We start from the raw sequence: 27,346 nt of genomic DNA on the forward strand, positions 1-27,346 counted from the left end.
CCCCGCGGCTCAGGGCGAACCCCAGGGGAGGTTGGAGTGAGCCTGGGGGGGACAGCAGGTGGGGAGATGTTAGGGCGGGGGGGGGCTATGGAGGAGGGAGGGAGGAGTTCCAGGTGGAGGGTTACAGGAAGGAGGGTGCTGGAGTGTGTGCAGGGCAGGGGGTACGGGCAGTGTGGAGGGAAGGGGGATGAAGGGAGTACAGGCAGTAGGTTAGGGGGTGCGAGGGGCACAGGGAGTGGGGTGGGGGGGTGCAGGTGGTGGGGTGGGGTGGGAGGTGCAGGGGTTACGGGCTGTGCGGTGGGCTGGAGCAGTGGGCAAGGTAAGGGTGGTGCTGGGGGTGCAGGGGGTATGCCTGGGGTAGGGAGTGCAGGGGGTACGGGAGTAGGGTAGGGGTTGCAGGGGTTACAGGTGGGGTAGGGGGTGCAGGGGGTACAGGCTGTGCAGTGGGGTGGGGGTGCAGGGGGATACAGGTGGGGTGTATTGGGATACAAGCTATGAGGTGGGGCAATGGGGGTCTGGGCGGGGCGGGGAGTACAGAGGGCATGGGCTATGAGGTGGGGTGGGGGGTCCGGGCAGGGCAGAGGGTGCAAGGGGATACAGGCGGGGTGTATTGGGATACAGGCTATGAGGTGGGGTGGTGGGGGTCTGGGCGGGTAGAGGGTGCAGGGGGATACGGGTGGGGCAGGGTGTGGGGTGCAGGGGGTCTGGGTTATGAGGCAGGGCACGGGGTCCAGGTGGGGGGTGCAGAGGATTGGGGGGGTGCAGGGGCTATGAGATGGGATGGGGGGTTCAGGCGGGATAGGAGGTGCAGGGGGATACGGGCAGGGCCGGGAGGTGCAGGAGGGCCGGGCTATGAGGAGGGGTAGGGGGGTGCAGCGCAATACAGGCTATGAGGTGGGGTGGGGGGTCTGGGCGGGGGGTGCAGAGGGTCCGGGGGTGGAGAGGTTCAGCGGATACAGGTTATGAGGTAGGGTGGGGGATACGGGTGGGGTGCAGGGGGTCTGACTGGGGTGGGGGGTTCAGGGGGATACAGGTGGGGCGGGGTGCAGGGAGTCCGGGGGCTGGGGAGTTGCAGGGGGTCCAGGCGGGGGGTTCAGGGGGTCCAGGCTATGAGGTGAGTTGGGGGGTGCAGGGGATACAGGTTATGAGGTGGGGTGGGTGATACGGGAGGGGTGCAGGGGGATACGGGCGGGGCAGGGTGTAGGGGGTCCAGGCTATGAGGCGGTGTAGGTGGGTGCAGGGCAATACAGGCTATGAGGTGGGGTGGGGGGTGCAGAGGGTCCGGGGGGACGGGGAGGTGCAGGGGATACAGGTTATGAGGTGGGGCGGGGGATACGGGCGGGGTAGCGGGTGCAGAGGGTCCGGGCGGGGGGTTCAGGGGGACACGGGCCAGGTGGGGGGCGCAGAGGGTCCCGGCGGGGAGGTCAAGGGGGACACGGGCCAGGCGGGGGGCGCAGAGGATCCGGGCGGGGGGTTCAGGGGGACACGGGCCAGGCGGGGGGCGCAGAGGGTCCGGGTGGGGGGTTCAGGGGGACACGGGCCAGGCGGGGGGCGCAGAGGATCCGGGCGGGGGGTTCAGGGGGACACGGGCCAGGCGGGGGGCGCAGAGGGTCCGGGTGGGGGGTTCAGGGGGACACGGGCCAGGCGGGGGGCGCAGAGGGTCCGGGTGGGGGGTTCAGGGGGACACGGGCCAGGCGGGGGGCGGGAGGTTCAGGGGGACACGGGCCAGGCGGGGGGCGCAGAGGGTCCGGGCGGGGGGTTCAGGGGGACACGGGCCAGGCGGGGGGCGCAGAGGGTCCGGGCGGGGCGGGGGCTGCAGGGGGATACGGGCTGTGCGTGGCGCGGGGGTCCCCCACATCTCTTCTCCAGGGGCTGCTAGTTTGAGGCAGCGACAGGTCCCCGGCGCGGGGTGTGCGGGACGGGGAACGGGGGCGGGGGGGCCGGGCTGCCCCGTCCCGCTCCCCCCGTCGGGGGCCGCCTGCCATTGGGCGGCTCGGCCGGGCGGGCTGCGCGCACCGCGGCCCCAATCCACAAGCCCCCCGCGGCCCCGCGTCTGCTGCCCGTTCCGCTGCGGCCCCCGGGCGCTCGCCGCGAGCCGGACCCCCGCTGGGGGCTCCAGTCCCCCGGCCCGGCCGCTGCGTGCGCCTCATTAGCGGAGCCTTTGTTTGCTCAGGATGCCTCGGCTCCGCGCGGCCCGGGCCGGAGCCTATAAAACCTGCCGGGGGCCGGGGCCTGGGCACTGGGAGCCCTGACTCCTCGCGCAGCCGGACGCCGGGGTCCCCCAGCCTCGCGCGCCCCTCTGGCCATGGCCGCTGTGCCGCTGCTGCTGGCCGGGCTGCTGCCCCTCGCCCTCTGCCCCGCGCCGGGCGGCGCCTCCCGCCCCAAGCCCCTGCTGCCCATCCAGCCCGAGAAGGACCCGCTCCCCTCCAAGGGGGCGGCAGGTAGGAGCCCGGGGCGCCCGCAGGCGGGACCCCGCTCGGGGTGGGGAGCCCCGGGGCGGCGCAGGAGAGCCCCGGGCGGGGTGGGGAAGCCCGGCTGGCACCGGGGGGCGCAGCGGTTTCGGGGCTCTGCGCTGGGACGTTCCCCAGCTCCGGGCTGGGGGGCCAGTGTGGGGCGAGCGGAGCCGGCGGAGCGACTCCTGCCCTCCCTGGCACGGCTACCCGCTCCAGCCTCCATCTGGTTCGCATTGATGGATTTACACCCCCCGTGCGCTCCGCTTGGACGGGTGACAGCGGCGGGGAGGGGCCGGGCCGGGCAACGTCTCACCAGCGCAGGATCTCACCGCCTCAGCCCTGCCCGCTGGCCCAGCCAGCCCTGCCCCATGCCAGCCGCAGCAGGGCGGGGGCACCAGGGTGAAAGGGGCGATCGAGACCTGCCCGGTGCCAGCTGCAGCAGGCAGACAAGCATGGTATAGGCAAGGGGGTGTGAGGTGCCCTGGGAGCAGCGGGATGGCAGGGGTGGTACAGGCTGTGTGTAGGGGGTGTGCCCTGGCTACAGGGTTGGCATAGGCTGGGGGGGGTGGCTGTAGGAGGCTGGCATGGGGGTACAGCTGGGGGGCCTGGCTGCAGGGGGATGGCAGGGGTGGCACAGGCGAGGTGGGGGGCCCTGGCTGTAGGGGGTTGGCATGGGGTAGCACCAGCTGGGTGGGGGGCCCTGGATGCAGGGGGTTGGCATGGGGGGCATGGCTTAGGGGGCATGACTGGGGGGGGCTGGCTGCAGGCGGTTGGTTTAGGGGGCACGGTGGGGGTGATGGCGGGGGGGCAGGGCTGGGGGGCCTGGCTGCAGGGGTTTGGCGGGGGGGGGCATGGCTGGGGGGCCTGGCTGCAGGGGGACAGCAGAGGGGCACAGGCTGGGTGCAGCAGGATGGCAGAGTGGCATGGCTGGGCCCTGGGTTGCCGGCCACTCTCTCAGGATGTTGCTTCCCTCCGCAGGCTGCTCGTTCGGAGGAAGGTTCTATGCCCTGGAGGACACTTGGCACCCAGACCTGGGCGAGCCCTTTGGGGTGATGCACTGTGTGGTCTGCTACTGCGAACCGGTAAGCGGGGAACCCCCCTGCCTCCAGAACAGGGGTCGGGAACCTTTCAGCAGTGCTGTGCCAAGTCTTCATGTATTCCCTCTGATTTAAGGTGTCGCGTGCCAGTCATACATTGTAACGTTTTAGAAGGTCTCTTTCTATAAGTCTATAATATAGAACTAAACTATTGTCTGTAAAGTAAATAAGGATTTTAAAATGTTTAAGAAGCTTCATTTAAAATTAATTTAAAATGCAGAGGCCCCCCGGGCCAGTGGCCAGGACCCGGGCAGTGTGAGCGCCACTGAAAATCAGCTCGCGTGCCGCAGGCTGCCTGCCCCTGCTCCAGACCATCCACCCCCCCCCCGCAGAACCTGGGGCCCCCCACTCACCTCTGAGCCCAGCCTCTGCCAGCTCGGCTGCTGTGCTCCACAGCCCTGGGCAGCGGGGCCCGTACCTTCCCTCCCCTCCCACCCCAGGGGAGTGCAGTACTCGGGCCAGTACAGAGCCCTGGGGGAGGGGGGGCAGTGAGGGAGGGTGCAGGCAGTACAGAGCCCTGGGGGAGGGGGGGGCAGTGAGGGAGGGTGCAGGCAGTACAGAGCCCTGGGGGAGGGGGGCAGTGAGGGAGGGTGCAGGCAGTACAGAGCCCTGGGGGAGGGGGGGGCAGTGAGGGAGGGTGCAGGCAGTACAGAGCCCTGGGGGGGGGGCAGTGAGGGAGGGTGCAGGCAGTACAGAGCCCTGGGGGAGGGGGGGCAGTGAGGGAGGGTGCAGGCAGTACAGAGCCCTGGGGGAGGGGGGGCAGTGAGGGAGGGTGCAGGCAGTACAGAGCCCTGGGGGAGGGGGGGGGCAGTGAGGGAGGGTGCAGGCAGTACAGAGCCCTGGGGGAGGGGGGGGGCAGTGAGGGAGGGTGCAGGCAGTACAGAGCCCTGGGGGAGGGGGGGGCAGTGAGGGAGGGTGCAGGCAGTACAGAGCCCTGGGGGAGGGGGGGGCAGTGAGGGAGGGTGCAGGCAGTACAGAGCCCTGGGGGAGGGGGGGGCAGTGAGGGAGGGTGCAGGCAGTACAGAGCCCTGGGGGAGGGGGGGGGGCAGTGAGGGAGGGTGCAGGCAGTACAGAGCCCTGGGGGAGGGGGGGGGCAGTGAGGGAGGGTGCAGGCAGTACAGAGCCCTGGGGGAGGGGGAAGTACCTTGTCAAGCTCCTGGGTGGGGGGCAGGACAGAGCTGTAGGCAAGGAAATTGTTTGGAGGGGGGCTGTGGCCCTCCCCCCTCCTTTCTCCTACCCCCTCCCTCCCTTTCTGAGGAGCAGGGCACATCTGCGGCAGCCCTTCAGCAGCTCCCCTGTTTCTCCTGGCACTGGGTATTTGGGAAGGGGGGGGCTACTCGGGGAACTGGCCTTTAAATGCTTTTCCTGACGACCCCCCTGCCTGGGTAATGGGAGGCATAGAGCAAACCGCCTGCATGGCAGTGTCCAACACACACCTGCCTGGTCCCTGCTCCTCTGGCTGCAGTGGGGAGAGGGGGCTGCGAAGGGGGCCTTGGCCCTTGGTCCCAGAGCCCAGCCCTCCTGGCCCAGCCACACAGCAGCTGTGCACAGCCGCGGAGGGAGAGAGCTAGAACCCGAGGCTGGCGGGCGTGGGGTTTGCCGCTGAGCATCACAAACAGCCTCTTGGCTGCCCTAGAGCTAAGTGCCGGGGGACTGCATGCAGGGTGAGCCCGGAGGGGAGCAGCAGGAGGCAGCCAAGCGAGGTCTTTGAAAAAGAGGGGTGCCTGTGAGGGGGGCACTGGCCTGTTTGTGGGGGGCTGAGCTGGGGAGAAGGGTTTTGCAGGCAGGGGTGCTAAGCTGGGGCTTGGGGACTGCGGGTCTCTCCACAGGGGTGACCTCGGGCGCATCGCACAGATCAGAGCAGTTCGACGTGGCAAAGATTATTGGGTCTCGGGCCTCCGCTTTCCCCTGGCTCGCGGTGCAGGTGGTTCTCTCTGGGGCTCTGCAGAGGCTCTGCTGTGGGGCTGGGAGCTGGGTCTCTCACCAAGCAGGCCACACGAGGGCACGCTGAAGACTATTTCTGTCTTCCCTCCCAGCAGAGGAATCGCCGAGGGAAACCAACAGGCAAAGTCAGCTGTAAGAATATTAAGCACGACTGTCCCGCCCTGCCCTGCAGTGAGTCTGTCCTGCTGCCGGGACACTGCTGCAAGACCTGCCCAAAGGGTAAGAGGCGAGGCCCTGCTTTGCTCCCGGGACTGTCTGCGCGGCACAGCGCATTGCGTGGCTCCTGGGTGACGGGTCTCGCTCGCCGCACGTGGCTGGGCCCGAAAGCGGGGTTTGCTCAGAGTGTTTGCCGTGTGTGTTTGACAGACGTTGTGTGGAGTGGGTGCCCCGGGCCCCCTGTGCAGTCAATGTCCCATTTGTTTGGCAGCAGTGAGGAAGAGAGAAACACGTAGTGGTAAAGGCTTCGGGGAGGGAACGGCTGGGGGAGGGCACGGGTGACTCGCGGGGGGGGTGGGGGGAGGACTGTGCTTGAAGCTACTTCTACCGCCGCCTCTTTCGAAACTGCTGGCGTGTGACGTTGGCGCTGTCCATGAATGAATGGATTGTCATAAGGGGCTTTACGGGCCAATCAAAGGCAGCGTCCCTGCCCCGGGGCGCTTGCAATCAAAACCGAAAATGCCCAGACCGAGAAGGGGAGGCGGGAGGGGTGCTCGTGTTAGCAGTAATCCTAGAAAATGCTGCTATGATTCTGTTCTGTTCGCTTTTCTACCCTGGCGTGTTATGTGACTGGCCATCACGGTAGTATCTGAGGGGCTGGTCTTTGCGGGGAGGGGTCTAGGGCTAAAACCTGGCTGGAACTACACACTCTACAAGAGCCATAGACTCTCCTGCCTCCAGGCAAGAGACTTCCACTCGTTAGGAGGACAATTCCCCTGTGGGAAGGTGATTCCATAATTGTCCACTAGGGGGCTCACTGCCCCTTTCTCTGGGGACCGGGTAGCAGGCACAGACCCCGGTTCTGGCCATGTGTGGGACCGTGCTCTCTCCCCTACTCCCGGTGTTCTGGCTGTGGGCGTGCCGTGTGCCGAATGGAATCCGAGCTGGCCTCTGAGACATCGGTGCCCCTCTGGGGGTCGGGGGCCGCCGCAGGAGCTGCAAGCGGTAACACCGCTGTCCGAGGAGGGCTCCTCCCCAGTAGCTCCGGTGGGAGAGGCAGGTGACCCTAGAGCCTCAAAGTGTTAAGGTGCTTCCTGTGGGGCCCAGACTGCTCTGTCCGTGGAGGGGATTTACTGCGTTGCTGTGGGAGCAGGTCTCTTGCGCTGAGGTTCCATTTCAGCTCTTATGAAACCCCTGCACTGCAATTGTCATAAAGCACCCACCAGGGCAGGGTCCTGGGCACCCGTACACAGCCATGTTCCATGTGCGCTAGTGCTTAGAGCAGAAGGGACGGGCAGTCCGGGGAGCGGAGCTCCGTTCCTGGTTCTGCTACAGGCTTGCTGAGTGACTTTGGACCAAGTCCCTTCCTTTTTCCGGGCCTCGGTTTTCCCCTCTGAGAGATGGGGATTATACCGCATGCTCTGCTTGCACTGAAGATGCAAAGAATGGTTCTCCTTTCAGCCTCTCCCAGCATCCCAGAGAAGAGGCCAGAGCCCATCTTTGACAGCTTCGAGTATTTCCAGGATAAGGAGGACGACTTGCATAAGAGCTACAATGACCGTTCCTACCTGAGTTCGGAGGACCTTGCCCGGGACGACAGCCGCACAGGTAGTTTTCTGCCTGACCTTGGTGGCTGGGGGGAGACAGGCCCGGGATGGGGCAGGAGGGCTGGGGACGTGTTGCAGGCTTGATTCAGTATTTGCGAAGTTTGGAAGAGTAAACCCCAGAGACTATCAGCCACAATCCCCACCCACCCACCCCTGATGTCAGTGGAGAATGGGGATCCAGGGGGTGGTTTGCATTCTCCTCCCCTCCCGCATGCAGAACGCAGCGTCCCGGGGCCCTGAGCTGAAGGAATAACTGAGATCTCCTTTCACTTTCCTCCCCCAGACTTTGTGGCCTTGCTGACCAGTGGCGCAGAGCCCTGGCTGTCACTGTCCAGCGCCGTGGCTAAAGCCAGGTTCACCCTCGTGCGTTCCTACCTGCTCTTCTCCATCAACTACGAAAGGTCAGTCCCACCCCAGGCGCTGGGACAGCCCCAAGAAAATTCCCAGCCAGAGGCCAGAGCCTCCTCGTCTGCAGTCCGAATGGATCGTAGATGGGAGGGAGGAGGGGGGCTAGTTTGTTTCCAGCCCTCCAGCGTCCATACCGGCGGGTTGTAGCTTTGTAGCACACCCACGCTGTTTCTGCATGCCTGTCCCGGGCGGGCGGTGGGCACCTGTGGGGGGAGACAACTGCACTCGCATCCCACTCTCACCCCGCAGTCGTGACCAAGATGGAGTCAGTGCCCCAGCTGCCCAATACCTGGGCTGGCTGCCCACTGCCTGAGCAGGTAGCAAGTGGCTCTTGTTTATCAGACGAGAAAGGGTTATTGCAAAGCCGGTCTCTGGGGTTTAACCATTCGCTGGCTTCCTGTCTATTCGGCCTTCAGAGCTCCCTCTGATAGGCAGCTGGTATTTCTCTAATATCATTACAAAACAGCTGGGACTCCAGAGAATCCGTCACAGGCAGGAACATTCCTTTCCTCAAGGTTTTTATTAAAAACAAATTCAGGGAAATGGGAAAGGATCCAACCAACAGGGTCCAAACACACATGGTGGCGGGCCCAGCCGCTTCTCCACGCCGCCTTCGGCGGGACCCCTCCGCTCCAGGCCTGACTCGGGGACCTGCAATCAATCCCTCCCCACCTTCAGGATCGCTGATGGCCCCATTGGATCCGCGTGAGGAGGGAGCTGAGCTCAGCTTCTCTGATGCTGCAGCCCCCCCTCTTTTTCCAGGGCTTTGCATAGTGAAGTGGTGACTAATTTGAAACCAAGTCCGTGGAGCCAAAGAAGGCCAAACGCGAATTATTTCTAGCCACGTTGGAGCGCTTGGCACTCGGCAGACCTGGGAGCGGATCCGGCCTCTGCTCCAAGTTGTTTACAATCCAAGGCCCCCATCCTGCAACTGCTTCCATGCTGGAGAAGCCCTTGGCTGGCACAGACCCCACTGGAGTCGGTGGGGCACTGCCCTGAGCTCTGGGATCTGCCTGCGGGGTGCCCCTCGGCCGTCAGCAGGCTCCGTGCCAATGCAAGGTGTGCAGGTGCACTTTCAGGATCGGGGCCCCTGTAGGATAGATAACCCAGTGGATTGTAATAAGCTCCAGTCTCCATCCTGCTCCTCACCCTGGAGCCAATAGGGGGTGCTCAAGCAAGCGCCATAGCAGCCTGAGGGGCAGGGGGGAGGGAGGAAGTGCCCTGGGTGCCCCAGGACTCGGGACTCTCGGGAGCAGCACAGTGATACGTGACAAGAAGCCTGCCCGGTTACAAACCTAGTTCAGCTGATTCCAGCCCCCCCCACCCTCGCAGTCTGCCCGCTCCTCCGTCCACGAGGACATACGCTCTCGTTGTATGCGGCTGCAGGACAGAGATGCCCCTGCACGGCCCCTAGCCCAGGCCTGGGGCCTGATTCTTCTCTGCCGGCTTTGCACTGAGGGCACGTTCGGCTTCGCCCCGATTCTCAGCTCCCCGGGGAGACTCCCGTGCCCGGAGCCCCTCCCTGCCAGCGAGCTGCCCTGAGCCCCAGCCTCACTGTTCGCTTTCTCCCCAGCCCTCCTACGGGCACCCCTGGTCTTGCCCTGAACGATCCCACTAAGCCCTTCATCTTCGCCCTCTGTCCCTGTGGGAGCCGGCTAGCCCCGAGTGTCTCCTCCCAACTTTAGTTCTCCTCTCCACCCAGCACCTCGGTGTCTGTGCCGAGGGCCCAGAGCCCGAGAGAAGGGCCATCCCCTCCCTGCAGAGGCCTTGGCCCAGGCAGCCCCTGAAGCACAGCGCATGGCTAGCCAGTGAGGAGCCTGGAGCCCAGGGCGGGTGGGGTAGGGATGGTTATCTGCCCCGTCTGTCCACTCTCTGGTTTAATCAATGAATGTGTTTCTATGGTGACCAGACTGGAGAGAAGCTGCACCCCCCCCCTTTGGCCCCCATGGGGGCTGTCAGGGAGTCCCACAAAGCTGGGTGACCTTCCATGGGGCGGGGATCAACCAGACAAGGCCCTGGAAAGGAGACGCTCCCCTGGGCACGTTGGGGTGAAGCCTCCACTCTGGGAGTCACAGCCAGGCCTTTCTGGGGCCAGGCAGAGCCAGTGGGTCCTCCCCCCACCCCCTCTGCCTGGCCCCCCAGCTCACTCAGCTGCTCCGGTTCCCCCCCAATCCCCACGCAGGCTGGGCCGGCCGAGCCGCGTCCGCTTCACCGACCCCGACGGCAACATCCTGTTTGAGCACCCCGTGCAGAAGAGCGTCTCTCTGCAGGACGGCATGGTGAGTGGCACCCCCGTGGTCAGCCGAGACACCAGCCTGGGGCTGGGCCAGGCAGGAGGCAGCCCCCCCACGCTACCCTTACCCCCAGGCCTCTGGGGCTGCTTCCCTCCTCTGTGCTGCCTCCTTTGGGCCAGCCCCATTGCCAGCAATGTCCCTCCTGTGGGACCACGCTCCCCTGAACCCTTCTCCCGTTGGCTCTGGCAGGGGCTGCCCTGCCCTCTCTACCTCCCCCCCACCCACTTACCAGCTGCCCCTCCCCACAGATCTGCGGCATGTGGCGGAACCTGCACAAACCCTCCATCCGGCTGCTGAGGGCGGAGCAGCTCCGCATCTCCTTGGTCACCAAGTCTCAGCCAGCCGGCGAGATCCAAGGCCCAATCATCAAGCACCGGGCCCTCTTCGCAGGTAACTTCCCCCTCTCCCCCCTCCCAGCCCTGGGGCTGCTCTGAGAGCCCTGGTGTCTGGGGCCTCACTTCATGGGGGCCCCACTGGCCGCAGTACCCTTGGCTGGGGTCTCAGCAGCAGCCAATGCCCCGAGCTTCCAGCCGGCCCATCCAGGACGCTCGGTCTCACTGCGCCCCCCCCCCTCCCCAGGGCTGACCCTCTCAACCTTCTGCCCTTTCAATCCCAGAGACCTTCAGCGCCATCCTGACCTCCGTGGACCCAACCCACATGGGTACGGGGGGCATCGCCATGCTGACCCTGAGTGACACCGAGAACAACCTGCACTTCATCCTCATGGCCAAGGGGCTGCTGGAGCCGGCAGACAAAGGTGAGTGGGGACAGCGGGGCGAGGCCTGGAGCAGCCATGGGGCTCTCGCCCCTTTGGTGGGCACCAGGCGGAGCGTACTTGGGCAGGGGGGTTGGGGATGGAAGGGTCTGGGTGGGGTGAGGGCAGTCAGGGGCTGTGTAGTGTCACTGGAGGAGGGAGGGGGAGACTTGTGGAGATGTTTGGTGAATATAGGGTGGAGGGGATCGTTGGGGGCAGACTGTCTAATGCTCTTTGCCTTTGCAGAATTCCCTTGGGTTTCACTTAGGGTCCGGATCCTGCACCAGAACCGGGTGCTGCGTGAGGTCAGGGCCAACATCACCCTGCAGGTAAGCAGTCCCCTTGCCACCCATTCCCCCTTCCCTGCTGTCCCCTGGAGGCCAAGCCATGGCGCTTTCTCCTCCTCCTGTCTCCACAGGACCCAGACTTCGCGGAGGTGCTGAGCGACCTGTCGAGCCGCGAGATGCTGTGGCTTGCGCAGGGGCAGCTGAAGATCACGGCGGAGACGGAGGGCAGGCGCCGGCGCCAGATCGCCGGCTACATCACTGCCAGGAAGAGCTGTGACAGTGAGTGGCGGGGAGAGGACGTCGAGGCCGCGCTGTGCCCCAGGGCCTGGGAATAGTAGGATAGGAGCTGAAGAAACAGACCGCAGGGTCGGCCCCTGTTTGGGGGGCTGGAATGGGAGTGTCAGAGGGGGAGCCTCCTAGGAAAGGATGGAGCCTTCCACCCCGCAGGAGGCCCCTGGAAGGGAGGGGTGGCCCAGCGGCCCTGGTTCCCTTGGTGCCGGTTAGCACATGGTGTTGTGGTGTCTGGATGCCGTGCCTGAGAGCCCTGTGGCCCCTATTGATTACAGCCCTCCAGAGCGTGCTGTGCGGAGGAGACGCCCTGATGCCAACCAAGACGGGGGCTGTGGGGTCTGCCAAGCTGGCGCTCCATGAGAACGGGACGCTGGAGTACCAGGTAGGGAGGGTCCGCGCAGGGGCAACGTGGGGTTGGGGGCCCACTCGTGTGTGTTTGGCGAAACCTACATGAGCACCTTGGTCCTCAACCATTTCCACCCCGGGACCCACTCCCAGTTAGCAGGGAGGGCATAGGTGCTAACTCCACGGGGGAAAAAATAGTGGGTGCTCAGCACCCACTGGCTACAGCTGTTCCCCACCCCCTGCTCATCGGGGCGATATGGCTGCTGCCCAACGGCTGTTTGGGGGCTCAGGGAGGGGCTTGGGGGAGGGCGGAGAGCGGTGGGTGGACAGGAACCTCAGGGAGGGGGTGGAGTGGGAGTGGGAAGAGGCGGTGCAAAGGCAAGTCCGGGGGGGGTGGGGGTTGAGCACTCCCAGGGAAAAGGAAAAGTCAGCGACCACCCCCTCCTTCCCCCCCCCGGCACCTGTCCATGTCCCGCTGGGAGCTGTGATACCGCCCCCTGCAGGCTGGGAACCCCAGGCAGACCTGCTGCTGGGACAGGGAGTCAGGCCTCCTGGGTTCTGTTTCCAGCCCTGGGAAGGGAGTGGGGTCTAGTGGTTGAGGCTGGGAACCTGGACATCAGGACTCTTCCCTTCCCTGTCCTGAATTTTGGTTTCCCGCCTGTGGAATGGGGCTAGTGGGTTAATGCAGGTAACGTCCGCAGTGCTGTGAATGGACAGTGCTGAGTGGTGGTCACTGTCGGGGGGGCTGGGTGGGCGGACCGCCACGCCCCCTCCCCACACCCATGGGTGCCGCTTGGTTGTTTTTTTCCCGGGGAGCTTTGCTAACGCTATGAACCGGACAGACCCTCTCTGGGGCGCTGCCCCCTGCGCCTCCCCGCAGGTCCAGGTAGCAGGGACGGCGAGTGAGGTCATCAGCGTCACCCTGGAGACCAAGCCGCGGAGGAAGAACAAACGCAACGTCCTGTTCGACATGACGCCCAGCTACAGGGAGGGGCTGGTGAGCGCCCCGTCAGGGGTAGAGGCTGGGGGTGGTTAACAATCCAGGGGGCCATGGCTAGACCCCTCCCCTGGAGAATGGTTGGGGGGCAGTGTGGGGCCATCTGTCACGGAGTATTGGGGGACTCGGGGCCCTGCACCCCCGGCTTCCTGCGATTCACCATGACTCTCAGCCAGCCAGTAAAGCAGAAGGTTTATTTGGATGACAGGAATACAGTCCAAGACAGGTCTTGCAGGCACAGACAACAGGGACCCCCTCAGTTTGGTCCATCTTGGGGTCCCAGCCCCCCTTGGGAGGTCAGAGCCATCTCTGCCCCCCAGCCATCTCTCCAGCCTGCTTCCCACACTCTCCTTTCAGCGACCCCTCCCACCGCCTTTGTTCAGTTTCCCGAGCTAAGGAGTCACCTGGCCTTCAACCCCTTCCTGGGTTCTCATGTTACACACTCAGGTATGCGCCCTCGGGCAGATCCCATCCTACAATGCAGACTATCCCAGCACACTCCCCTGTCAGCATTCACAGACCACAGTGAGAACAGGCCCAGTTCGTCACATCTCTCCCCCCTTCGAGACCGAACTGAGCAGGGTCACTTTAGCCAGTGACCCGGGGAAGTTTGAACCTACCCCCGTTCCCATGGATGCCCCCGCATCCCTCCCATTCCTTGGTGAGAATTACACCAGGCCCCTCCAGTTTCACGCTCCCCCTTAGGTTGGGGGTGCTTGATGGCACTCGCAGTTCGAATGTGGGAAGGTTTATGCGGCCTGCGCCCTTTTCCCACCCCCATACCTCTGGGGCTCCAACTGGGCTGTGGTCTTCTCCCAGCGCTCCAGTCTGGAGGTCTGTGCTTTGGGCTCTCTTGGTTCAGAGCCGCCCTTTTAACCTTGGCCACCCTCCGAAAAGGCTCCTCTATGCTGGGCAAGGGTCCTAAAGCTGTTTTCCCCTTGTCCCGGGCCTTCCTCCCCCTCTGACAGGGGTCACAGGATCCGCAGTACTGTCGGACAGTAACAAAGACCCCAGGCCAGTAAAAGCTCCGTAGCAGCCTCTGCTGGGTACGCCAGGTTCCCTGGTGCCCTGAGAGGGGAATGTCATGGGCCCGGCACAGCAGCTGGCGGCGATACTTCTGGGGTACCACCAGCTGCCTCCTGATCCCCCCTGACTCCATTTTCCCTGGGGGAGCCCATTCTCGGTACAGGAACCCCTTCTCCCACAGGAATCTTTTCCGGCCACCTCGTCCCATGGTCTGTACCGCATTGAGGTCGGCCAGGTCCCTTATCTTCCGCAAGGAGGGATCTCTCTGTAACTCGGCCTGGAACTCAGCAGCTGGGACAGGGATGGCCACCTGCTCTTTCTCGCCCGCTGGGTCCGAAGCTGCAGCCTCCCTGAGCCGCGTCCCTGGGCGTTCCCTCCCCACCAGGTTAGGGTCCCGCGCCTCAGGCAAGGCACCCCCCCCAAGGCCAGGGCGCAGTGCCCCTCGCCGGCTCTGACCGCAGGTCACAACTAAGGCGGTCTGGGGGCTGCTGGGCCAGTCCTCTAGGTCCCCCCCCATCAACACCTCGGTGGGCAAATGGTGGTGCACTCCCACGTCCTTGGGGCCCTCCTTGGCCCCCCATTTCAGGTGTACCCTCGCTACGGGAACCTTGAATGGGGTCCCGCCCACCCCGGTCAGGGTCAGGAAGGTGTTGGGCACCACCCGATCTGGGGCCACCACCTCGGGCCGGGCCAGTGTCCCCTCTGCGCCCGTGTCCCAGTAACCATAAACTTCCTTCCCATCCACCTCCAGGGGAACAAGGCACTCGCTCCGCAGGGACAGCCCCGCGCCAACCCTGTAAACGGAGAACTTTGAATCCGGAGCATCTGGCCCCCCCAGAGAAGCTAGCCTGGGGCTCTCCTCCCTCCTTAGCAGGTGGTACCCTGCCAGCCCCCCTTCCCTGGGAATGCTGCCTCTCGTCGGGCTGGGTCTCTACCCAGTCAACCCTCTGTGGGTTCGGCCTGCTCAGTCTGTCCCTGAGCCTGGGGCACTGGGCCCGTATGTGGCCCTTTTGGCCACAGTGGTAGCAGCCCATGTCCCATGGGTCCCCTTGAGTGGGTCGGATGGTCCTGATGCCGGATGTTCCCCTCTGATGGGGTTTTTCTGTATTTTCCCACGGGGAGGTCCCATGGTGACTCTCTCTCTGCGTTGTGGTGGGATTGCTCCTTTGGGACTCCTCCCTTTTATCTCCTGACCGGCTCTTTACGAACTCATCGGCCAGCCGGCCTGCCTGTCGCGGGTTCTCTGGCTTTCTGTCCACCAACCACAGCCTCAGGTCAGATGGGCACCGCTCATACAGTTGCTCCAGTACCAGCAGTTTGACCAGGTCCTCCTTCGTCTGGGCCCCATCAGCCCACTTGCTGGCGTATCCTTCCATGCGGGCGGCTAGTTGTAGATATGAGATCTCAGGGGTTTTATCCTGACTCCGGAACCTTTCCCGGTACATCTCAGGAGTCAGCCCAAACTCTCGTAGCAGGGCCTTTTTGAATAGTTCGTAGTCCCCTTTCTCTGCCTCTTCCAGTTGGCGGTACAATGCCACGGCTTTGGGGTCCAGTAAGGGGGTAAGGACCCGGAGTCTGTCCGCGGGATCAACCCGGTGCAGCTCGCAGGCCGTCTCAAAGGCCTCCAGGAAGTCATCCATGTCCTCCCCCTCCTTGTATGGGGCCATGATGCACTTATCAAAGCTCCGTGCAATCCTGGGTCCCCCCTCACTCACCGCAGCCGGGGGTTCGCTGCCCTTCAATCTCGCCAGTTCCAGTTCATGCTGACGCTGTCTCTCATTCTCCTGTCTCTGTCTCTCATTCTCCTCCCATTCATGCTGTCTCTGTCTCTCTTCACGCTGATGCTGTCTCTCTTTCTCCTCCCGTTCACGCTGATGCTGTCTCTCTTTCTCCTCCCGTTCACGCTGACGCTGTCTCTCTTCATGCTGTCTCTGTTGTTCACGATCCTCCAGCTCTCTCAGTTTTAGCTCTTTCTCCCATTCCAGCCAATTCCGCTCCCCGGATGCCGAACGTCGCCGGGAGGATCCTCTGCTGGCCGGCGGGCTTCGCCGGGGGGACCCCCTGCTGGCCGGGGGGGTCACGGCGCCTTCGGTATTTGCTGGGCTCCTCCCCACCCTTCCCCTAGGCATAGGAAGGAGGGGTCTCGGGAAGCCCTCAGCAGCCGGCTGACCACTCCCAGCTGGGACAGACACTGGTGCCTGCGCTGCATTTGCCAGGCTGCTTCCCTGAGACACAGGGATCAGTTCATTCGCGCGATCTTCCGCCTCTAGCTGGGCAATGAGCTGTTCTTTGGTGAGCCTCCCAATGCGCAGCCGCCTCTGCTTGCACAGCTCCACCAGGTCGCTCTTAAGCCGCTTGGCATACATCTTCCTGCTGGCCACTCACCGGCCTGTGTGCTCACAGCTCCCCACAGTTCCCAGGGGGACCCCTAGTGTGCCAGCCCTTCTCGAGGTCACCGCCTCTCTGCCAGGGTCGAGCTGCAGACTCCTCCGCCCCTGGGACCACTCGCTGCGATCCCCCCGGGGGACCCTGTTACTGCAAAAGTCCTTCTCGCTGGTCACACACTCCCAGGGGTAATAACCGTCTCTCTCTCACTCTTCAGCGCGCCTGGTCCCCGTCAATCCCCCTTCGTTTTACTGCTCCCCAGTCACTTACTGCAGGAAGCGCCGTCCACGGGGTGCAGTAGATCCCACCGCTGCCACCAGTTGTCACGGAGTATTGGGGGACTCGGGGCCCTGCACCCCCGGCTTCCTGCGATTCACCATGACTCTCAGCCAGCCAGTAAAGCAGAAGGTTTATTTGGATGACAGGAATACAGTCCAAGACAGGTCTTGCAGGCACAGACAACAGGGACCCCCTCAGTTTGGTCCATCTTGGGGTCCCAGCCCCCCTTGGGAGGTCAGAGCCATCTCTGCCCCCCAGCCATCTCTCCAGCCTGCTTCCCACACTCTCCTTTCAGCGACCCCTCCCACCGCCTTTGTTCAGTTTCCCGGGCTAAGGAGTCACCTGGCCTTCAACCCCTTCCTGGGTTCTCATGTTACACACTCAGGTATGCGCCCTCGGGCAGATCCCATCCTACAATGCAGACTATCCCAGCACACTCCCCTGTCAGCATTCACAGACCACAGTGAGAACAGGCCCAGTTCGTCACACCATCTCCTCTGGCTTTTGTCCAGTCTAACGGACCAGATCCTGGTGCACTGGCTGAGGGCCCCTGGATGTGGGCCCGGGCCTCATTCTCTGGATCTCCCACAGCCCGCCTGGGCTGCTTCTCTCTCCATTTCCTTCCGTTTGCCTGGTAACAGGGCCTGGAACAGCTGTGTCCAGCTGAGAGATCCTCTCCCACATATGCTCTGTACCGCCAAACCCCTGTGTCAGTCACCCCCAAACCACACTGGCCATTTGGGGGAGGGGAGCAGCCAGTGCCTCGTGGCAAGCTTCTGTCTGATGTCCCAGGGTTGGGGGCTGGATCCTTTCTTCTCCAGCTTACCCACTGGAAGCTCTCTGGGCCAGGAGGCCCTGATCCAAGGGGATAGCTGGTGCTAAGCTAGGCTGCTGGTGAGAGGCAGATCCCGGAGGTTTGTTCTCAGGTGGGGCTCTGTTCCCTGGCTAGCCACGTGGCTCCCCCGGTCCATCCCAGTGACAGCTCTCCTAGCCACACCAATCTAGTGCCGCCCCAGGAGTCTGGGCCCCCTCTCGTCCTCTGCCAGCTCTCCGTGAAGTCACGAGGGCTCTGGGTGTGTGAGCAGGGAAGAGCGGATGAGGAGAGGGTTTACCGTCTTCCTCTGCCCTCCGTTTGTAGCCCTTTAGCACGGCTCTTCTCTAAACAGCCCCAGACTTCTCAGCCCCTCTCCAGATGGGAATTCCCAGCCAGGCCGCTGTTGCCTGTCTCTGAACCCTGCTCTCTGCTGGGAGATGGGGGGCGCAGAGCTGAGCACAGGATGCCAGGTGGGGCAGGCCATTCAGGTTGTGTCCTGAGCTCACCTCACTGCAGTGTCTGGGCACCTTCCCTGGGAGATCAGTAGTGATTGTGGAGCCATTCTGCATGGCAAATGCAGAGCGGGCAGACTCTGCACCCGGGCATTAAATCTGCCTCCACATCCCAGCAGCTTGATCAGCGGAAGGGGCAGATGTCATGCTGGGAAAGCAGTGATTGGATTGGAAGAGATTTCAGGGAAAATCTCTGTTTAACCAGCCCCATCTCACTCCCTCTGTACTGTTATGAGAAGATCGTGTCATCTGGCTGTGGCAGCACGTTACATGTCTGACCCCTTTCTCCAGCCCCCCCATAAGATCTCTGGGGCAAGGTCCATGCTGTTTCAGTATGTATGGGCAGAGGGGTAACACCCCTGCATCAGCGGAGGGTTTGAACCTGAGACCTTCAGCACCACAGTACAGACCTCAATCACTTGAGCTAAAAGAGTAACTCCGTTACCTGGTAGCAGTAGTAGTCTGTTTCCCATAGTGGCACAGCCCCTGGAGGAGGATGGGAGGTGCATTTTGTCAGGGTTATATGGCAGGGTAGGCCACGCCCACTTAGTGTGGTGCTCTGTCCCCCTCTAGTGGTGGCTGGACTACATAGCAGTTGCTGCACCTTAGCTAAGCAGTGACTCTTTTGGCTCAAGCAGGAGAGTGGCTCCTGCATTAAGATCCAGAGGTGCCAGGTTCGATCCCCGCTGCCGATGTCCCACCCAGGGGCGGCGGCATTATGTGGGTGCTTCTGAAAGTAAGTGATAATGCCCCCTCCCCCCAGCAGGTGTGTTAACCTCTCTCTCCCCCCCACCCCGGCCAGGCCAGCGGGACCTGGCAGCACATGAATGCCCGGGACACCCACATGTTACTGCAGAGCGAGCTCTTCCTCAACGTGGCCACCAAGGACTTTGAGGAGGGGGAAGTGCGGGGACAGATCAGCTCCCTGCTGTACAGTGGCCTCCTGGCACGATATACAGGTACCTGCTGCCGGGTGGTGCCCTGTTTCCTCTCCCACGGCTGCCAGCCCCATGGGGCTGGAGGGCACGAGGTGGGTGGGTCTCTGTAGCGGGCAGTACATGGGCGTTCCCTGTAGGTCAGGGACCCCGGGGGCCGGCCCCAGGGACTGCAGAGCGGGTGGGCGACGCCTTTCGCTGGCCTAGCTGGAAGCACGTGTCTGACCTGTGCCCCCTGTGCCCAGAGCTGCCCATCCCCCTGGCTGGCCAGCTGGTGTCTCCCCCTGTGCGGACCGGCTCGGCGGGACACGCCTGGGTCTCCCTGGACGAGCACTGCCACCTGCACTACGAGATCGTGGTGGGCGGGCTCGGCAAGTCGGACGACGTCGCCATCAGTGCCCACCTGCACGGCGTCGCCGAGCTGGGCGAGCGCGGCCACGAGCACGCCCGGCTCCTCAAGGGCTTCTACGGCACCGAGGTGATGGGCCTGCGCGGGGGCAAGGGGCTGGGGGGCTGTGGCTGGAGGGGGTGATTGGGGGGAGTGATGGGCCCTTGGAGGAGGGGCTGGGGGGGAAGGGTGCCTGGGGGAGGGGTGTTCCAGGCAGAGATGAGGCGTCTCAGGAGTTTGGGCCCCTGCGAAACCCAGGCAGCTCTGCAGAGATCTGTGTGTCGAGCTCCTCAGCCCGGCTGCCTCTAGCAATGGGGGGAGGGGGAGGAAGCTGGGGTCACTGGAGCTCTGGGCCCCTCAACCGGCACATTGGCTCCTGTCCTGGGCAGCCCCGGCTCAGCACAGGGATGCGGGGGGAGCCATTCAGCCTGAGCTGGGTGAGAACCACCGAGGGGTCAACCCCTCCCCTGGGTGCCCCGGCCCAGTCCTGGGGGTACCGGGCTCTCGGAGCAGGGCCACCCCAGAGCACAGTGCCACCTATAACCTCGGTGGTTCTCTGGGGCAGGGAAACAGCCGGGCCCTGCTAACGCCCCTCTCCTCTGTGCCTAGGCCCAGGGCGTGGTGAAGGACCTGGACGCGGAGCTGCTGCGCCACCTGGCCCAGGGCACGGCCTTCCTGCAAGTCAGCACCAAAGTCAACCCCCGCGGGGAGATGCGGGGGAGGGTAGGTGCCACTGACTCACCCCCTCCGGCTTTCCGCTCCCTGGGCAGCAGCTGCGGGAGTCCCAACCCCAGCCAGGCGCCAGGCCCTGCCAAAGGCTGACACAGCCTGCCAGGACCCGTGACCCTTCGGTAGTGGGCTGGGGACGCTGGGCCTGCTCCACCCACCCAGGAGAGGGGATCCCGGCAGTAGCCCCCCGGCTCCGGGCTGAGAAACAACTCAGCATCCCTTGGACAGAAACAAGGAGCGCCTGGGTCCCAGTGTCCTCCCATGTAGCTGCAGACTCCTCAGTCACACAGTACCACCTCCCTGCCCTTTCTCTGCCGCTTTGGGGCAATGGGCCGCCCAGCACTGCATGCAGAGTTCTCTGGGGACCCGCAGCCCCCTGCCAGCCCAGGCCTGGGCCTCTGCTGAGCAGCCACCGCCGATGGTACCCACCTGTGCAGGGACCGTGCTGGGCACTGCTGCGTCTTAGGGACTGGGACGAGCCCAAACTCTGTCTCACAGCCTGAGCCAGACCGGAGGAGATGGAGACACATTAGCTCGTCCCTCTCCGAGCCGGCCCGGCTGACGTTTGGAAACTCGGGATGTGTTCCCCCCTGCAAAGATTAGGCCAACCAGAGCACAGGTCTCACTCCCGACAGGGGTTCAGGGTGCCCTCTCCTTGTAAATGCTCCCAGAGGGGGGGTGGGCCAAGCCAGAAAGTGGAGAGTTAATGCCCTTCCTGCCCTCCCCACCTGCCCTCTGCCTTCTCCTGCAGGGGTGGGGCAGAGGGGGGGTGGGCCAAGCCAGAAAGCGGAGAGTTAATGCCCTTCCTGCCCTCCCCACCTGCCCTCTGCCTTCTCCTGCAGGGGTGGGGCAGAGGGGGGGTGGGCCAAGCCAGAAAGCGGAGAGTTAATGCCCTTCCTGCCCTCCCCACCTGCCCTCTGCCTTCTCCTGCAGGGGTGGGGCAAAGGCCAGCTGGAATGGAAGGAGCAGCCTGGCTCAGTCTCTCCCCACCCTCTGCTCCTCCAGCTGACCCCCCTCATCCAGGTTTGGAATCTGCTGTGTCGGGCTGGCGGTGGCACCAGCCCTGCCCCTGCCCCAGGTATTCCCGGGTGCTAACTCTGCTGGCGCCCCGTCTGGAAAAACCGGCGGGAGGGGATATTTGCAGACAGAGCAGCATCCACTCCCTGCCTGGGCCCGGAGCCCCGGCGGCTTTCCCAGAAGCGATGTTTGGCTGAGACGCCTCCAGCTGCCTCCTCGCTATTCATCAACTGCAGCATGTGTTTGTGGCTTGGCTGCCCTGGAGACCCCGGGAGACTGGCTTCCCCGACGAGTGGGCTTGGCCGTGCAGGAACCGGAGCAGCTGCTGCCTGGCATCGCCTGGCACTGCTCCCAGCCGCTCTGGCTGGCACCATGTAGGTGCCATGGCTAGAGCTGGACAGGAAGTTTATTCTTTAAGGAAAACTTGCACTAATTCCTCCATTCTCCTCAGTCCTCGTCTCCCGACAGCAGGGAGGGGAAGCAGGGGGCTTCCCTGGCCATGGGGAGACGGGGCGGGTGCAAACTGCACTGCCCAGCTGCAGCCCTAGGCAGGAGTATCCTGCAGGGGGCAGCACTGTGGGCTGCAGGCGGGATTGGCTGGCAGCCCCTGCGCTATCCGGCGGGGGCAGCGCGTGGGTGAGGGTAACCGTGACTGGCAGCAGCTCGGGGTGGAAGGCGGCAGGGTGAGCTAATCCTAGCACCGGCAGTGTCGGAGCGAGCCCATGCCCTTGCCGGCCTGGCTCAGCAGTGCCACCGTGACGTAGGTTAAAGACCGTTCGGAACCATTAGAAAAGGGGGAGATAGAAAATATCACAATGCCACTATCTAAACCCCTGGTGCGCCCACCCCTGGAATCCTGCGTGCCGCTCTGGGCGCTCCATCTCAGCAAAGAGATGTTAGCGTGGGAAAAGATGCACAGACGGGCAACCAAAATGATAAGGGGTTTGGAACAGCTTCCGTGTGAGGAGAGATTAAAAAGCCGGGGACTGATTGGCTTGAAAAAGACGACTGGGGGGATATGACTGAGGTCTATAAAATCACGACTGGTGTGGAGACAGTGACTAGGGAAGTGTTGTTTACTCCTTCACATAACACAAGAACCAGGGGTCACCCCATGAAATTAACAGGCACAGGTTTAAATCGAACCAAAGGAAGTATTTCTTCCCACAACGCACAGTCAGCCTGTGGAACTCCTTGCCAGGGGATGTTGTGAAGGCCAAAACTATAACAGGGTTAAGAAAACCCCAACTAGATAAGTTCATGGAGGACAGTTCATCAATGGCCATTAGCCAGGATGGGCAGAGATGCAACCCCCTGCTCTAGGTGTCCCTAGCCTCTGACTGCGAGAAGCTGGGAGTAGGCGACAGGGGCTGGATCACTCGATTGCCTGTTCCGTTCATTCCCTGTGCAGCACCTGGCACCGGCGTCTGGCAGAAGACCGGACACTGGGCTAGATGGACCATTGGTCTGACCCAGCCTGGCCCTTGCTGATCGCCCCCCCACCTCCTGCAGCCCTGCCCCTAACCCGCTGGTGCCCTTTCCCTGCCAGGTGCACATTCCCAACCAGTGCGAGTCGGGGGGCGTCCGGCTGGCCCCTGAAGAGGACGAGCTCCTAGAAGAGCCCAAGCCCAAGGACCCCGAGCAGCTGAAGAAGGACCCCAACTCCTGCTTCTTTGAGGGGCAGCACCGAGCACACGGCTCTCGCTGGGCCCCTGCCTACGACAGGAAGTGCTCCCTCTGCAGCTGCCAGGTGGGTGCAAGGCGTCCCCGAGGCTCCTGCCGCACCCTGGCCCCTGCCGTGGCCTCTGACCGAGTCTGTGGGGCTGGGCATGGCATTGGTCTGCATTTAGCTCCTGCCTTCCCTGGGTCACTGCAGCCGCCCCCAGGGTGAGAGCGAGGGGCCGGCCTCCCAGTCAGGTGAACTGATAGGAGGAAAACGGCCTCCGTGCCCCCCCCCCCCCCACACACACACACCCACCCCACCATCCCCACCCTAATGCTGGCAGCTGCCCTGGAGTGCCAGGCTTCCACCAGCTGAGCCGGGTCCTTCTGTCTGCCAGCTCCTCTTGTCACCCTCCACCACCCAGGCACTCCTCCCCTCCCCCCAGCTGGCACCTTTCTCCATCCAGCTGTGGAAATAGGTCCCCAGGGATGGGGGGGGGGGGAGCAGGGACCTCAAGCTCTCTGGTCCGGGACTGCCCCTGCTCAAGGGCTGTGGGCCAGGGAGACAAATCCCATGTGGAGCCTGGCATTCCTTTCCCAGCAGCCCCAGATGGGCTGCTCGTGGGCAGAGTAGGCTCCCGGGGAAGGGCTGCTGCTTCAGGCCTCGGGGGACCCTTCTGGGTTGAGTGTGTAACTGGCTTTGCACCTGCATGTGCCGTTGTTGCCACTGAGGGCCTGCTTCTAGAGAGGATAATTGATCACCTGCTGCTGCCGCCTTGAGGGAGAGCTCCCTCGGCTCCAGCGGCAGAAGCCTGTGGCTTTAGTGCGGTAAGGCCAGGGTTCTAGCCTGGTTCCCGGTGGGCTCTGTCTGGTGTTCGTCGCACGGATTCAACCCCAGGGCTGTGGCCCCTCCCTTGGGCTTAGGGGTGACCACCAACCCCTGGCTTCTCCCTGCTGCTGATCCCCTCCCAAGTTCCCTGGGGATACAAAGGCACCAGATGCCCTCTGCTGAGTGGTGTCTAATGACGTGTGTGATTTTCTCCCCCCCCCCCCCATTGCCTCTTCTCTCCTGCCCCTCCCCTCCCACAGAAGCGCACGGTGATCTGCGACCCGATCCTCTGCCAGCCCCTGAACTGCACCCAGCAGGTTCACCTAGAGGACCGGTGCTGCCCGGTCTGTGAAGGTACTGGGCACCGGGGCTGGGGTTGATGATGGAGGGGAGGGCCTTGGGGTTTGGGGGGGTGGGAAGGGGGCTACACTGTGTGACACAGGACCCTGGGAGATGACCACCCATCCTCCTGAGATGTTCAGGGGGTCCCAGAAGGGGCAGCCTGTATTGGGCAGTGTATTGGGCTGAAGGGGGAGGCGAGGAGGGAGCAGCTCTTGGGGAGGCATCTGTGTAGCCCCAGAAAGGGGCTGGCAGAGTGCCCGGCCCAGCCAGCGTCCGTGTGTCCGTCCCTCACAGACTCTTCTTGTTTGGACAGAGAGGAAGGCAAGCCAGGAAGAGCTGAGAGCGGAGAAGGCCCGGGACAGCAGTGAGGGTGAGTCCTGGCCAGCGGGAGGGGGGCAGCGAGCCCTGAACCGACCGGCAGGCCTCTCTCTGAGCCCCTCTGCCCCTGGATCTCTAACGCTTTCCCCATCTGCTACCCCAGGCTGCTACTTCGACGGCGACAAGACATGGCGAGGAGCCGGCACCCGCTGGCACCCTGTGGTCCCCCCCTTTGGCCTGATCAAATGCGCCATCTGCACCTGCAAGGTACCGCGGAGCCCTTGTCAGTGGGGAGGCCCAGCAACCCCCTTTCCCCTTGGGTTCCCTCCCGGCCCCTTGAGAGCTGGTTTGTGGCTCCTCCCCCTGGGATTCTGGCTCCCTGGTACCATGCGCTCTCAGCCCTCCCCATCCTCTCTCCATTCAGGGAGCGACGGGTGAAGTGCACTGTGAGAAGGTGCAGTGCCCGCGCCTGACCTGCAGCAACCCCGTCCGAGTCAGCCCGTCCGACTGCTGCAAGCAGTGTCCAGGTGCGTCCTCCGGCCGGGCCACGTGTGGCCATTGTCTGCCTAGAGTGCCCAGCTGCAGTCAGGGCCCCTCTGTGCCAGGCCCATCGTGGATGCACACACATCCCGTGCCCTGGATGAGATTAGGGGCCCCATCATGCTGGGTGCTGCACAGGCCCCCCCCTCTTCCAGCTGGCTTAGATCACTGCCCAGACCCAGAGTCCCTGGCACCCCTACAGGAGCAATGGGCCTCAGCCCCACTCCAGAGGGGGGTGGGAGGGTGCTCGCTCCCCATGACCCATTGGCTGTGGGGCAGTGATCAGTGCAAGCACCTAGGGGCTAGGCTGGCAGCATCCATCTAATTTTCAGCCGGCGCCATCAGCTTGGGCTGGATTTGACCCCCACTGCCCCAGGGTTCCGCAGAAGGGTTCTAGGGCAGGGTGGGCAGGCCTCCCTTCTCGCTCCCATCCTGCTTGGCTGGCCCCATCTCCGCCTTGGCATCCTCTGCCCCTAGGGCCGGTCATAGACTGTACAACTGGAAGGAACCTTGAAAGTTCATTGAGTCGAGTCCAGTCCCCTGTCTTCACAGCAGGACCAAGTACTGTCCCTCACAGATTATTTTTGCCCCAGATCCCTAAGTGGCCCCCTCAAGGATTGAACTCACAACCCTGGGTTTAGCAGGCCAATGCTTAAACCACTGAGCTATCCCTCCCCGAGTCCACTTGGAGGATCTGTGGTCCCTGCCCTCCTGTTTCCTGCACCCTCCCCATCCGTGTGGGCTGACAGCTTCCTTCTCCTCCCAGCCCCACACACCTGGGGAGTCAGCCGCTAACCACAGGCAGCTGGGAAGAAACTTCCCCTTCGGGGTGGTTATTCCATGCTTGACCACTAGGGGGAAGTCTTACCCCTTCTTCAAGGCAGGAGGCCGGGTTAGATGGGCCCCTGGTCTGATCGGGTCCCTGCTCCCCACCCGCCTTGCCGGATGCTGTGGACACATTCTGCCAAGTTGGGGAAGCTCTGTCTCCTGCTCCACCCTGTGTGCAGGACATGCTGCCTTGGGGGGGTGGGGGTACGGCGGACACCCGCTCTGCCGCACTAAGGCAGCGGGGTGCCTGTGTCTCTGCTCCCCACAGCTCCAGAGAAGAGCCCCCCTGAGCTGTCGGACATGATGCAGGCAGACGGGCCCCGGGCCTGCCGGTTTGGGCGCCAGTGGTACATGAACAACGAGAGCTGGCACCCAACGGTGCCCCCCTTCGGGGAGATGAAGTGCATCACCTGCTGGTGTGTGGTGAGTGCGTGGGGCCGGGGCCCCCCCGCTCAGGTTCGCTGCATGGACACAAGCCCAGGAACTGCCTCTCTGAGCCCCTGGGGGAATCGGAGGCCCCATGCTGTGAAGGGGGCAGGGAGCTCTGTCATCAGAGTCCAGATAAAAGGCTTTCTGGGCACTGAACTAGCTACAGCCAGGCCCCCTGTGCCCTCCTCCCCTGCTCTCCAATCTCGCCAGGCCTCCTGGCCACACCCCCACCGGGGAAAGCTTCTTTCCCTGCCACTTGGCAGGCCCCTCCCCAGCCGGGCCCCTGTCTAACTCCCTTCTCCTCCCCTGCAGTCCGGGGAGACCCACTGCCAGCGCCAGGAATGTTCCCCCGCTTCCTGCTCCAGTCATGCCAAGAAGGAGACCCGCTGCTGCGCCCGGTGCCGGGGTGAGTGTCAGGCCGGCCTGTCTCTGTCCCCCTGCCCCACATGTGCACAGCTGGGGGACCAGTGTTCTCCAATGGCTCCTGGGTGCCTGATCCCCCCCCCTTGGCCCCAGGTCGGTGGGCCCCAATCCGGGAGGGTGGGCCCCGAGTCGCCACGTCCCAGGGTATCAAAGGCGCCTCCCTGCCCAGGAACAGGTTCCACCACTGCTGAGGGATCGCCAAGTCTGCCCACGAGTCCAGGCTTGGCACCTTCAGCCCAGCCATGGGCCGAGATTAGGGTCACGCTGGGACCCAGCCCGGATGCTTGCCATTGGCAGGCCTGGGACTGGCCAAGCCCCCTGCTCACTGACTCTAACCCTGCTCTGTGGTTCTGCCTCTGTCCCCCGGCCCCAGACGTTGCCCCAGAAGAAGCCCAGGAGAAGCTCAGAGCTGACGCCCCAGAGGCCTGGAGCCACTAGCCGGACACCAGTGGGAGGAGGAGGAGCCGGTCTGGAGCGGCAGCCCAGCAGCGTGACCAAGATCTGTGCTGCCCCGGCCCAGGGCGATACTCCCTGCTGGCTGCGGGGAAGCTGGGGCGTGTGGCCCAGGCCAATCCCCATGCCAGCCCTAGACTAGTTTTTGTTTCTTTGGTTTGTTTAACATGACAGATTCTGCCTTCTGCTTCCACCCAGGCCTGAGCCGCTGCTCTGGGGAGAGCCCCAGGCCCCCTGCCTCTGCCCCGAGGGGGCTGGCTGGCTCTGCTGCAACCTGGACCCCCACCAGCTGGTCGGGGCTCAGGGAATGACACTGGGTAGAGACTGCACTGCACATGGCAGTAGCCTGGCTCCATGATAGTATGGGACAGGGGATGGGAGGCTGAGGATCTTGGGGCAGGGGTGCTGTCCTCCCCCTGCCCACATACCCACTCTCCCTCCGGGGAGGCACATGGCCGCTGCGGGGATGGGGCCCAGGTGAGCATCTCCATCAGTGCCTGTGGCTGTGAGTCGCATCCCAGCTGGGCTCCCCGGGCACGGCCCAGGCCTGGCTTGTACATAGTGTAAAATCTCCCTGCCCCTCCGCCCTCTCCTCTCGGCTTGTTCTTTGTCTGGGTTTCTCGTGTAATTTATGGTTCTAGGAGGGCCTGTCCGCCTTGAGCAGACCAATTAATCTTCAATAATTAGTCTGCTCAGGGCGGGCCCCTCCCCGCCTCGCTCAGGGCGGGCCCCGGGCCCTCCCTGCCCTGTGCAGACAAATGAAGTTGGGGAGATTGTGTATTTATTAAAAACAAATGAAACTGC

General features: G+C 63.7%; 1 protein-coding gene across 3 annotated transcripts; it reads left to right on the top strand.

Annotated features, from left to right (window-relative positions):
* Window positions 1-2,037: 2,037 nt before the first annotated feature.
* Window positions 2,038-27,346, top strand: CHRD (chordin). 3 transcript variants are annotated; one of them, XM_054038799.1, is made up of 23 exons: window positions 2,038-2,441; window positions 3,432-3,535; window positions 5,587-5,713; window positions 7,112-7,258; window positions 7,541-7,658; window positions 9,848-9,944; window positions 10,208-10,349; window positions 10,576-10,716; window positions 10,960-11,042; window positions 11,132-11,279; window positions 11,567-11,673; window positions 12,517-12,633; window positions 18,452-18,608; window positions 18,830-19,062; window positions 19,582-19,695; window positions 22,268-22,468; window positions 23,470-23,563; window positions 23,865-23,921; window positions 24,033-24,136; window positions 24,294-24,396; window positions 25,506-25,660; window positions 25,979-26,072; window positions 26,463-27,346. In XM_054038799.1, the coding sequence occupies exons 1-23, from the start codon at window positions 2,306-2,308 to the stop codon at window positions 26,525-26,527; spliced, it is 2,844 nt and encodes a 947-aa protein (XP_053894774.1). In that variant the 5' UTR covers window positions 2,038-2,305; the 3' UTR covers window positions 26,528-27,346. The 3 variants fall into 3 exon arrangements, with proteins under 3 accessions (XP_053894774.1, XP_053894775.1, XP_053894777.1); XM_054038800.1 differs by having other exon boundaries at window positions 5,590-5,713; XM_054038802.1 differs by lacking the exon at window positions 2,038-2,441 and adding an exon at window positions 2,843-2,908.

This window comes from Malaclemys terrapin, chromosome 9 (assembly GCF_027887155.1).
Source record: "Malaclemys terrapin pileata isolate rMalTer1 chromosome 9, rMalTer1.hap1, whole genome shotgun sequence".
Taxonomy (NCBI): Eukaryota; Metazoa; Chordata; order Testudines; family Emydidae; genus Malaclemys; species Malaclemys terrapin.